Below are 13,513 nucleotides of genomic sequence, written 5' to 3'. Positions count from 1 at the left end.
CCGCCAAAGCGAGGAAGAGAGTATGGTAAGTTTTTTTCTATATTTGCTTAGTCTTCTAGCCCACTTTCTAACTTCAGACCTGATGTTAAGCCTCTCCTCTCTTTACTTCTGGAGGCAAGCTCTGGGGTAGTCCCATTGTTGCTTTCTTGGGGATTGCCTTTTGTGTTATTCCAGGATCTCAGGGAAATTCTGGGGACCTTTAGGTTTTAAGAGCTCCCAAAATCATCTGATACAGGACAAAATCTAATTTCTGACTTCCCACACCCACCTTTCCCCACCCCTTCTGAGCTTTTCAAACTCCTGGTCTGAATTTGAGTCTGAACAACAGTAGAATGCTACTCACTCAGGCCTCATCAGCTAGCTGGAAGGCTCTTTTGATTCAGAGTGGCAGAATTATAGACTCCCCTTTGGTCTTGGATCCCTGCCCTGCTTATTCCTCTGTAGTCTGTGCTAGCCACAGTGCTGTTGCTGGCTTCTAAACATCCTTCTTTCTTGGTACACTGCTTATGGAGTCCCAGTCTGGGAGCATCATCTCCAGTGTAGTCTCCTCAGTCCATTATGAATTTGTGCCCCAGAACTAGGCAGTGAGCAACAAAGCTTCTCGTTGGTACCTATCCCTGTCACAGTGCTTCAGTATGAGTCTGGTGGTGCTCTAATATGAGTCTGGAACTTCATCTTGACCCATTTACCGACCCTGTTTTCAGTGTCTGCAGAATTGTCTGTCTCCCAATGCTGACCTGACTTTGGAAAATGATCTACTATGACCTTTTTCTTGGATTTCCCCATCAGGATTTGGCCTGGTGCATTTTCTAGATCTGTTTGGAAGAATTTTTTAGGTGAAAGCTTCCTGCTTCCTGCCTCTCTGCCCTGTTACTCTGACCCAGAGGTTTTGATTATTGAGAGAGAGGAAAAAGCAAGGGAGTGGAGTGTGGGATGACTGATGTGTATGAATGATTGAATAAAGGGAGGAAAGGAATAGAAAGCTGAGTATGTGATTCCAGAGACTGACTTCATCACTTTCACAAGTTTGATTAAGGTTTGCGTTATTTTCAGTCCATCTAAGATTCCTATTTGATGTAATTAACTTTTTCATTTCTAAATTAGTTATTTAATGGGGAAAATGTAGTATAGTGGGCTGAAGTACAGGAATCTGATGCCTTTGGTTCTAGTTCCAGTTCCCTGAACAGGAGCAGTCAGAGACCTTGTTTCAAGTTCAAATCCTGCCATTTATGAGCTGGTTATGTTACCTTGAACAAAGCACTTAATCTCTTTGAACCTCAATTTCTCCCTCTTTAAGAGACAGATTGGACTAGATTTGGATGGGGAAGCTGTGGCCCTCTAGGTCCTTGGGTGTGGCCTTTTGCCTGAGACTAAGTTTTACAGAATGAATCCTTTTATTAAGGGGATTTGTTCTGTGATGTTTGGATTCAGTCAAAGGGCCACTCTTGAGGGCCTAGAGGACACATTTGGCCTCAAAACAACAGATTCCCCACCCCTGGACTAGATAATCTAATTTAAAGTACCTTTCAGCTCTCTTACTCAATGTTTTTGCCACTTAATTGCTATGTACTTTGAGGAAGTTCCAGCTTTTTCTCATCTATAAAATGAAGACAATATTATTTGTGTGGCTTTCAGGCTTAAATTGATTTCACTGAAGATTAGATGAGATAACATCATGTAAAGTGTTTTAGTTTAAACATTTATATTCACATAAGCTCATATTTTTTATTTGAGCCACTAGGGGCATTGCTTCTCATTGTCTGATTTTGTTGAATAATAAGGAACAGGTTCTGGTCATCTCATGCTCATACAAGCTGTGCCCTTCACCCAACACCAGAGAATCCTGTGGAATAGCCATTAAGCTATCTGTTGCTTTCAGAGAGATGGCTAACCCAGTGCCCTAGTGCTGCCCATTTTCAGCCAGTTGAGCTGTGAAGATCTTAAGGGTGCCATGGAATTTCTGAAGGCAAAAGCCTCCCATACCTTGATCTATGCCAGTTGGAGCCAGACAGAAGATACGTGCTGTAGGACTGGGTTAGATCACTATAAGAATGTGCAGGTGTGGAGTAAAAAACCTTTCAAAATCCTTACCTGTGAGCAGTTGTAGTCTGGTCAAGGCTAGAGGGGCACCAGAAGGTATAGCTATGTAGAGCTCCACTGTGGCCTGAATGGACCCCCTGTGAACCTGGAGGACACCAAGGTGAAAAAGAAAATTTCAAATTAGGGTCCTGTCTCTACTTATGCCACAAGCTTAGGCATTTGAAGCTATTGGCCACTCGAGCTTATGTTTTCTTGTCCAGCCCAAGAACTGAACACTGAATGAGTTTGCTGAAGTTTATTGCTTCTTAACAATGGAGAGAATCTGAGCCACCACATTGCCCTACTCCCTAACCTATTTCCCCCTCCACACACACACACATACACCACTTACCTTCACTCCCAGGCACCAAAGGCAGAGAAGATTGAAAGGCTAGGAAACTGGAAGAGGGATTTCAGATACCAGAAGGACAGAAATTTATTCCTTGGGTCTTTAGCCTAATAAAGGTGGTGTAGGGAAGAGATATTCATAAATGAAAAAGCTGCAGCAAGTTCTTATCAAGTCTTTCTCCCTGGGAGATATAAAGGCAGGAGAAGGACTTAGGATGGTTGAGGGAGAAAGCAAAATGATTAGGAGAGAAGAGAATTTTTCTTCAAATTGGCTCTCCCAATGTCTTCATAAATTGACAATTCCTCCTTTCACTGAATAAATGTTGTTTCACTTCAAGGTTTGAAGGTGTAAATGTATTTAAATGTGTTTGAATTAAATGCTTACACTCAAGGTGGTGTTGTACATGGAAAGAACATTGACCTTGTAGTCTGGATTTGAATTCCAGATCTGTTATTTACTAGCTCTGTGTCTTTGGGCAGTTCTCTCATTTTCTCTTGTTTTCAGTTTCCTTCTCTGTAAAATGAGGAGTTGGACTAGATGTCTTGTGATTTCTCCACCAGCCCCATCTCTAGGGTCCTTCAACCTCTGTGACCTTGGGCAAGTCACTAATCTATTTAGGACTTGATTTCCTCATATGTAAGATGAGAGGGTTGGACCAGATGACCTCTAAGGACAACTTCCATCTTTTTATCTCTCATCCTATATTCCCATGAGAATAGAAGGAGATGGGACATGCACACAGATATATAAAATGCAAATTAAAATATCATAATTTTATAAAAAAGTGTATAAAATGCTGTTGCTCAAGAGATATGACTAGCTGCAGGAATAAGAGGAGGTTTCGCAGAAGAGAAGGCATTTGAACTGGGTCTTGAAGGATGTATTAGATGCCAATGAGAGGGGAAGAGGAGAGGTGGTGGATGGGTGAGGGAGGGGAGAGGGAAAGAAGGATGTTGCTATTCCAGATTAGTAAAAAGCCCTGTCACAGAAGCAGGAAATTGCAGGGTGTATTTTAGAAATATCAAAAGCAATCCAGTTTTTATCGCAACATAGACAAGGGAGAGTTGGTGTGGTGTGAGACAAAGCAAGAAGGATTAATTAAAGCCACAAAGGGGGCCTAAGGAATTTGTTTTCAAGAGACAATAGAAGTCCATCAGCATATATTGATGGAATTAATTGACAGCACTGACTCATTCTATGTGATTGCAACCTCTTTGCCTCTGTTTTTTTTTTGTCCATGAAAGGAAAGATTTGAGCTACATAATAATTTTCTGCAGAACTGTATTGGGAATGAAGGTGGGCTCTTAGCACTTATTCGGCCAAGTGCCCTTGAAGAGTTTGGTCTTTGTTTCCTTGATTAAATTAGGAGTCTTTGATGATCTCCTTGCCTCAAGGGAAAGCCTAGTTTACATGGGTTTGAGTGACATGTTTGTGACATCAGAGGCTTTTAGACCACGTGGTTTTAAGTTGCATTTTTTGACAACTTTATGTCACATGGGTGAGTCGCATGTGTGATTCACCTTTGACCCTGAACAAGATATAAAAAGACAGAGGTTGGCTTTCTTTTTTCAGAGCTTGAGCCACAGCAGGCATGGCACATGACTCTAGGCCAGTCATCATTATGAGCTCCTTGGCTTTGGAGAAAACCTGGATGTTTGGACTTTGTTAAACCCTGGTAACTGTGCATTGAGATTTGAATTAGACGAGTTCTGTCTGTTGATGTTTGTAATTTGTTTGTGTTTGCTCTGAAGTTCAGGATCCTGGTTTTTCCCCTGGACCAAGTGAATGATATTTGCTAGATTAAAATAAGATTGTTAACCCCTTAACGTTGCTTTCCTTAATAAAGAAGATCAAAAGAACTTGGGCCTACAGCGTTCTGTGTGCTGATTGTTGTTGGTTTTACACCCCCACAGCAGCTGCTAGCCAGATTGTTGCAACAAGAACTTTCAAGACTATGTAAACTGGGCAGCAGTGCTGTACAGGTGTCATTCTGAGCCTTGAATGTACATGCTAGGGTTCTACCTGAGGATGACATTGTGGCTTTTTTTAAGCATACAGTTATCTTGGACACATTAAAGATTACTCTCCACCCCCAATTCGGTACCTCAATTCAGCCATCAATAACATATAACAAAAAATTGAGACTGAGTAACCCTCCTTTTTATCTAAATCATGATCTTGTGGGCATAGAAAGGACTTCAAAATTCATGTAGGCCAGCCTTCTCATTTACACATGAAGACAACAAAGTCTAGAAAAATAAAAGTAAAATAGTTTGCCATAGGCTCAAGGTAAGTAGACTAGGTGATTGTATCCAGGCGTTATCCAAAGTCTCCAGAACCAGAAATGCATTTCCATACATTGACATTTTCATAGGTCCTCAAGGGAACATGTACTTTTTCAATGCATTTGTTCATTATGATTCTCCACTAAAAGGCTAAACTAATTCTGATCCTCATTGAGTCATTGAGCTGACCCTGAGTCTAGAAAGTTATGTTACCAGAATGCAGACTTTTAGCTCTCTTATCATACTGGAAACAATCAAGTAAGTCACTGATGAAGAATGGCACATCAACCAAAAAGGACTAGATTACACAGCTTTGGAGGGTCTACTTAGCAACAGGTGGCTACCAAGTGATAAATTCTGACTTTGGTGAGATGGCAAGATTGATGGACTTGGAGTCAGGAATGCCTGGGTATGAATCCTGCCTCATATACTTACCAGTTGGGAAAATGTCCATCTCAGTTTCCTAATCTGTGAAATGAAGGAGTTGGATTTGATAGCCTTTAAGTTAGCTTCCAAATATAAATCTATGATCCCATGAGACAGAGCTAGTTCACAATTAGGGCAAATATTCTGTGAAATGTTTGCATTATTTGAATTAACACTGCATTTCCATCGAACTAGAATCAATTATGATATTTTTTTATAATTGTAATTCAAATAATGCAAATTCAAATACATGTAACTACTTCACAACATTCATTGTTGCAAGTAATTGGGTCTTCACTCTACCATTTACTAAGGTGGAAGAATCTACATCAGTGTGGGGAATATTCACACTAGTAAATTTATGAACATTTCTGAATTATTGAAGTTGAAGAAGAAGAGGTCATGTTGATTGGATGGTTGACACGTTAGCAAGGTACATGTTCACATAAATCACTTTATCCCATGTGGACCTTGTTCCCTGTCAAATCGCTTGGGGTACTTAATAATCTTAGCCCTATTTAAATGGCTGTTGGACAAAAAGAGCTATGAAAACCTTAAAGGACCGTAGAAGTGAAAGCCATTATTGTTAAAATAACCGTACTTAAAAAAAAAACAAAAACATAAAGGTACTGTGTGCTAAAGGTAAAGAACTCAAAGGAGAGATGACAAAGACAAATTTCAAGTATTTCATTACTTTTCTTAGGAGAATGTTGTTTGTTCACACTAAATAGCCAAAAAATGAGCAGTCTTTGGCAAAGGGCAGTATGGTATTATATTTGAAGTGTTTAAGAAGAAAACACAGACATATAGACTCATGTAATACCCAAACTGACAGGTACATTAGAAGTCACTCAGCAACTCCAACCTCTCCCTAAGACAAACCGCTTTCGATAAGTTTTCATGTAGCCTTTATTTGATGATCTGCATCATCAAATAAAGCATCTGGTAGATGCTTACTACCTGATAAGGAAGTGCATTGTGCTTTTGGGTATCGAATTTAGATCTGATTGGGACCTTAGAGAGTCCAACTGCATTAATTGACAGATGAAGAAATTGAGGCCCAGAGAAATAAAAGTCAAGGTCATATAGGTACAAAGTAGCTAAGATCTGAACTTAGAAACTCTGATTTCAAATCTTTGCCTTGTATTTTTCCTGTTGAGCACTATTCTATTGTGTTATGATTTGTACAGGTGGTGTTTATTTCTGCCTCCTGGAATTTATGTGGAATTTCGTTCTGTCTTATGATAATATACATTTTTAGCATATCCTGTTATATTTGAAAAAAATCCCCACTTTTCCCATTTATCTTTTTCTATATATTTATAAAATTCAATTTTTCAATACTCTCTTCAATTCTCTATCATTCATATTTTGGTTTCTTTAAATATTCATTAGTTGGGTATTAAAATCTCCCATTTTCTAGCTAATTCTTTTCACTTTGGTTGACTTTTCTTTTGCATATTTAATTTCTATGCCATGAGACACATCTTTAATTTAAATAAATTATAAATACTTACATTGCCAAAGGTATCTATGGGCATGATATAGCTTTCTTTTTTATTTCTTAGTGATTTTTAATTTCAATTGACTTTGTCTAAAATCTTCACAATTTCAGATTTTCCAGTGTCATCAATTGGAACATATCAAGTCCATCTTCTTATTTTTTTATTAAGATTTTCTATTTTTAGTTTACAACACTCAGTTCTGCATGTTTTTGAGTTTGAAATCTTCTTCCCCTTCCTCCTCTTACGCCTTCCCCCCCCCCCAAGATGGCATGAAGTTCAATATATATTCTACATATATTTTCGCATTAAACTTATGTGCACAATAGTAAGTTGTAAAGAAGAATTATGACCAATGGAATGAATCATGAGAAAGAAGAAACAAAACAAACAAAAAAAGAGCAAATAGTTTGTCCCAATGTGCATTCAGGCTCCATAGTTCTTTCTCTGGATGTAGATAGCTCTTTCCATCATGAGTCCTTTGGAGTTGTCTTTGAACCTTGTATTGCTTAGAAGAGCCAAGTCTATCAAAGTTAATCATCACAGAAGCAATATATTTTTGGTGATGTACAATGTTCTCAATTAGCATCAGATCATGTAGGTCTTTCCAGGTTATTATGAAGTCCGTATCTTCCCCATTTCTTATAGCACAATGCTATTCCTTTACATTCATATGCCACAACTTGTTTAGCCATTCCCCAATTGATGGGCATCCCCTTGACTTCCAATTCTTTGCTACCACAAAAAGAGCTGCTCTAAATATTTTTGTACACAAGGGTATCTTTCCCACTTGTGTGATCTCTTTGGGATACAGCCCTAGAAATGGTCTTGCTGGGTCAAATGGGATGCACATTTTCTAGCCCTTTGTGCATAGTTCCAAATTGCTCTTGAGAATGACTGGATTTGTTCACAAGTCCACCAACAATGTAACAGTGTTCCAATTTTCCCACATGCTCTATAGCATTTATAATTTCATGTTAGCTAATCTGACAGGAGAAATGTGGTACCTAAGTGTTGTTTTGATTTGCATTTCTCTAATCAGTAGTGATTTAGAGCATTTTTCATATGCCTATAGATATCTTTAATTTCTTCCTCTGAAAACTGCATGTTCATGTCTTTTGACCATTTCTCAATTGGGGAATGACTTGTATTCCTATAAATTTGACTCAGTTCCCTGTATATTTTAGATATGAGGCTTTTATCAGAGGAACTGGTTGTAAAGATTTTCTCTTAATTTTCTTCTTCCCTCCTAATTTTTGTCACATTGGTTTTGCTTATACAAAACCTTTTCAATTTAACATAATCAAAATTATCCATCTTTCATTTTGTAATGCTCTCTATCTCTTGTTGAGTCATGAATTCTTCCCTCTCCCATAAATCTGAGAGGTAAACTATTCCTTGCTCTCACAAATGCTTCTAGTATCAGGCTTCATTCTTAGATAATGAATCCATTTTGACTTTATTTTGGTATATGATATAAGACATTGGTCTATTCCCGGTTTCTGCCATACTATTTTCCAATTTTCCCAGCAGTTTTTTTTGAAATAGTGAATTCTTAACCCAGAAGCTGGATTCTTTGGGTTTACCAAAGAGCAGATTGCTATAGTCATTGACTACTGTGTCCTGTATACCTAACCTATTCCACTGATCCACCACTCTGTTTCTTAGCCAGTACCAGGTAGTTTTGATGACTGCTGCTTTATAGTACAGTTTAATATCTGGTATGGCTAGGCCACCTTCCCTAGCATTTCTTTTCATTAATTCCCTTGCTATTTTGGACCTTTTATTATTCCAGATGAATTTTGTTATCCTTTTATCTAGCTCTGTAATATTTTTTTGGTAGTTTGATTGGTATGGCACTGAATAAGTAAATTAGATTAGGTAAAATTTTTATTTTTTTTTATCATATTAGCTTAGCTTAACTATGAACAACTGATGTTTTTCCATTTTTTTAGATCTGACTTTATTCGTGTTAAAATTGTTTCATAATTATTTTCATTTAGCCCGTGGGTTTGTCTTGGCAGGTAGACTCTCAAATATTTTATAGTGTCTATAATAACTTTAAATGGAATTTCTCTTTCTATCTCTTGTTGTTGGGCTTTGTTAGTAATGTATAGGAATGTCAAGAATTTCTATGGGTTTATTTTATATCCTGCAACTTTGCTAAAGTTGTTTATTATTTCAAATATTTTTACCTATTTTCATAATTTCCTGTAATATTGAATATCTTTTGTTTTTTAAATGAATTTTGTAGTTATTTTGTCAAGTCTTGTAAAGTATCCCTTTAATAATAATATAATTATTAACACTAATGCATTGTTGGTGGAGCTGTGAACTGATCCAACCATTTTGGAGAGTAATTTGGAACTATGCCCAAAGGGCTATAAAAATGTTTATACCCTTTGACCCAGCAATACCACTTCTAGGGCTGTACCCCAAAGAAATCATAAAAGTGGGAAAAGGACTGATATGTACAAAAATATTTATAGCAGCTTTTTCTTGGAGGCAAAGTATTGGAGGTTGAGGGGATGCTCATCACTTGGGGAATGGCTAAACAAGTCATGGTATAAGACTGTAATGGAATACTATTTTGCTATAAAAAATGATGAGCAGATGGCTTTCAGAAAAACTTGGAGATACTTATGTGAACTGATGTTAATTGATGGGAGCAGAATCAGGAGAACATTGTACACAGCTACATATATATTGTGTGATGACTAATTTTGAAAGACTTGGCTCTTCTCAGCAATGCAAGGTTGTAAGACAACTCCAAAAGACTCATGTTGGAAAATGCTATCCACATTCAGAGAAAGAATTATAGAATCTGAATGCAGATTGAAACAAACTATTTGCTCCCTCTTTTTTGCTTTTTTTTCCTTCACTCTCATGGTTTATTCCGTTGGTTAAAATTCTTCCTTGCAACATGACTAATGTGAAAATGTGTTTAATGTGAATGTATATGTAGAACCTATATAGGATTGCATACTATCTTGGGGAGGGGTTTGGGAGGGTGGAGGAGAGAGAGGGAGAGAAAATTTGGAACTCAAATACTTGTGGAACTAATGTTGTGAACTAAAAATAAACTAATTAAATAATATAATTGGGATTACATTAACACTGTAAAATAGCTTTGGTAGTTTTGTCATTTTTGTTGTAATGGTATGACACAACAGTGAGCACTGAATCTTTCTCCAGGTATTTACATTTTCTTTATTTCTTTAATTAGCATTTTGTAATTTAATTTATAAAAATATGGCTTTTGAACGGCGCTGCCTGGGGGCCGCACTCTGGGGGCCGCGGAGATGCTCTAGGCCATCGGGGCTGCAGCTGAGGAGGCGCCGCTGTACCATGAGCCATCGGGATTTAAGAGATTATGGCATCTGAAGCCCACAATGATAGAAAACGGAACCTTTTGCATATTGAGGGCCATCCCATTCATCTTCCTAGGAAAAGAATCTCTCATTTCACTAATAAGAACATGAAGGAGGGTAAGAAATCTCCAAAACAGTTGGCTGCTTATACAAATAGAACAGTTGGATATGCTGTGAAAAGTCCAGACAAATTGCACAAAGAAGTATATTACAGAAAGAAAGTTCATCATTATTTTCCAAATCCTTGTTACAAAAGAAAACACTTCCCTAGAAGCAGGGGCTGTGACATGGCAAATAAAGAAAATGAACTGGCTTGTGCAGGCCACCTGCCTGAAAAATTACGCCATGAAGGTCGTACATTTTTACTTAATGCCAGTGATTCTAGTTCTTCACAAACGGAAAGCCCATCATCAAAATATAGTGGATTTTTTACTGAGGTTTCTCAGGACCATGAGACAATGGCACAAGTCCTTTTCAGTAGAAATCTGAGGTTGAATGTAGCTTTAACTTTTTGGAGAAAACGAAGTATAAGTATAAGCGAACTGGTGGCCTATTTGGTGAGGATAGAAGACCTTGGAGTGGTGGTAGATTGCCTTCCTGTGCTCACTAGCAGTTTACAGGAAGAAAAGCAGTACATTTCACTCGGCTGCTGTGTAGATCTGCTGCCTCTAGTAAAATCACTGCTTAAAAGCAAATTTGAAGAATATGTGATAGTTGGTTTGAACTGGATTCAAGCAGTCATAAAAAGATGGTAGTCAGAACTGTCTGCTAATACAGAAATTGCAAAAGATAGTGGATTGTGGAAACAAGAAAACCATCTTACATTGGTTCCAGGATACACTGGTAATATAGCTAAGGATGTAGATGCTTATTTATTACAATTACATTGAGAAGTATCATCACCTGAAGAAGACTTCCTTATTCAGAATATTCCTGGACTTTGTAGCTTCCAGAAAGAGGTCTCTTCTGAGAACTATGAACCAAGGAAGGAAGTGGAATCTTCCAAAAATGCCATTTAATGAAACCACTAATGAAATCCTAACAATCTACTTCACATTGAAGTGGAAAAATATCCATAAGGAGTATCTTTGACTTCAATGAGGAGAAAGTGCACTATGAAAATTGTACGCCTTTGCTGTGTTTAGGATTTGATGGTTATTTGGGGAAAAGTTGTTTAAGTGCTTCAGTGTCTTATTGCAGTCCTTCACATTGCATAAAAATATAATTTATACTGACGTGAAAAGATAAAATGGGCAAGACATTTTGCTAGGAGCCACAAAGACCAATCACCATTAATATATTTTTAAGACTGTGTTTTATAAAAAAACCAAACAAACCACTAAATGTGTGCAGCTACTTTGTGATCATATTGAAAAGACTTTAAAGATGTTTAAAACAACATAGCAAATAATGGATAATTTTTCACACTGAGATACTGTATAAAGCAAGATGCCTTAATTATTAGTATGTTTGAAAACGCCAATAATGTTACTTATATCTTTTAAAACAGCCATGCATACAGGCATAAAATCAGGGGTTTTACAGTCATGTAGAATATTGATTTTGGAACCTATTTCACACAGTTTGGAAAAATTGACATTTTTCTCTGATTTTTGCCAGAATCTCTGTGAGTGTGTGTGTGTGCGTGTATGTGTGTGAGTGTATGTGTATCTGTGGATATAAAAAACAAAATATTAATTGGATGGATGCTTAACTGGAAATGTCCTTGGAGTTAGCTAATTTATATTCACTTTTTAAAAATTATATTTGAATTTCTATTATTTTCAGTTCTGAATCATTTAAACTCATTTTTATTTGAGTAAATATACTAAATGTTTCTCTTTTTTGATTTTTTTGAATTCATATAATGTCATACATGTTCTAAATTCTTTCTCATCACTTGTGTTTTGGATAGTAGTGTCTAATGCTTTAGAAATGTTTACAGCTAGAGTTGACCTTATGTTCTCTATCCAAATAATTGATATACTACCTCCTCTAATGGTTGCTTTGAAATAGGGTTCATATATACTCTTGGTGTGTACAAACCCAACTTTGGTATGATTAAACAGTGGTATGTGTTAAAAAAATTTATAAAAATATTTTGTGTGCTTTGGTTGATTGATCCCCAGGTACTTTATGCATTTTGTTGTTATTTTGAATGATTGCCCTTTCTGTTATTGCTTCCTGCATTTTCATATTATTATGGAGAAATGTTGCTTACTTTTGAAGGTTAATTTTTCATTTTGGAAATTTGATTTTCCTATCAGTTTTTAAAATTATGTTAGAAAATAGTTCTACATGATTTCTTTTTATGACTTGTTAATGTGTTGATTTGTTAGTTTTTAAATATTGTTTTCTCAGTTCATTTATTCATGTTTCTTCTATTTGGTTTATATATGTTTTCAGGGGAAAAATATAAAGGCATAGTGGATAGAGAGCTGGCTTCAGAGTCAAGAAAACCTAAGTTCAAGTCCTGCCCTTTATGTACCAGTTGTGAGACCCTGGAAAAATCTCTTAACCTCTCAGGATCCTGAATAACTCTCCAAGTCTATGAATTGCAGAGAAGGTCTGACCTGTATGAATAGACATAGTTTACTCAACTTGTAGTCCCTATACCTGTGAAATCACAGATCTAGTCCCTATTCCAATGTCTTCAGAAATATAAATTTTTATGTACATGGGGGGACATCTTTATCTACCAAAAAAGTTTGAGGTTGACATTTTCTTTCACATACTTACTCGTTGTTTTTGTTTGTCCTTTGATTAACTCATTTTTAAAAAGAATGTTTAAGATTGTTGTGTTGTTTCCATTTAAGTTTGTATCTGGCTTATATTCTCTGTGTTAACAACTAGTTTTATTGAGGTATATGGTCTGTAATAGATTTATTAAATATTTCTGCATTTTACATGTTTTATTTCCCTTTGATCTAGCACATAGTTTTTTAAAAAAGCTACCAAAGAATATTGTGAAATATGTATATTCTTCAATGTGTTCATTCATAAGACATGATAAGACTTTTAAAACAATTTGTTTTTTGCTATGAATTTCAAATTTCAATTAACACAAACACTTCAATGTACAAAAAAGAACAGAAAGAGGATTTTATAGGAAACCATGAGTTACTATTAAAGATGGATTATTTCTAAAGTATATTTCAATTTCACGCTTTAATAACAAAACTGATCTGTTTGTCTGTGCTCCCTCCTGTTCTTCCTCTTGCTGTCTTCTGTATATCTTTTGATGTTTAATTGACAATCTTTTCTTTTTCATCACTATCACTACCAGTCAATTCCCAACACCATACATTTTTTAAATCTAATTTTTCCAATAGCCTGTTCATCTCTATGCTTTCCTTTTGGTGTATCTATTAGATTATTTTGAACTCTGAAAGGACATTAGAGTCTTCTACAATTATTGTTGCTATTTATGTCTTTGGTAATGCTATTAGCTTTTCTTCTTAGTAATTTGCATACCCAATGTACTTTGTTGCATATATATTT

General features: G+C 36.3%; 1 protein-coding gene across 1 annotated transcript; it reads left to right on the top strand.

Annotated features, from left to right (window-relative positions):
* Positions 1-10,014: 10,014 nt before the first annotated feature.
* LOC118830184 (KATNB1-like protein 1) lies at positions 10,015-10,906 on the top strand. The gene is given in 1 exon segment (XM_036737091.1): positions 10,015-10,906. A coding segment is annotated over 1 exon segment (888 nt). The 3' UTR covers positions 10,903-10,906.
* The last annotated feature ends 2,607 nt before the right edge of the window (positions 10,907-13,513 follow it).

Source organism: Trichosurus vulpecula, chromosome 8 (assembly GCF_011100635.1).
Source record: "Trichosurus vulpecula isolate mTriVul1 chromosome 8, mTriVul1.pri, whole genome shotgun sequence".
Lineage (NCBI taxonomy): Eukaryota > Metazoa > Chordata > Mammalia > Diprotodontia > Phalangeridae > Trichosurus > Trichosurus vulpecula.
This window is presented reverse-complemented; position numbering and strand designations above follow the sequence as displayed.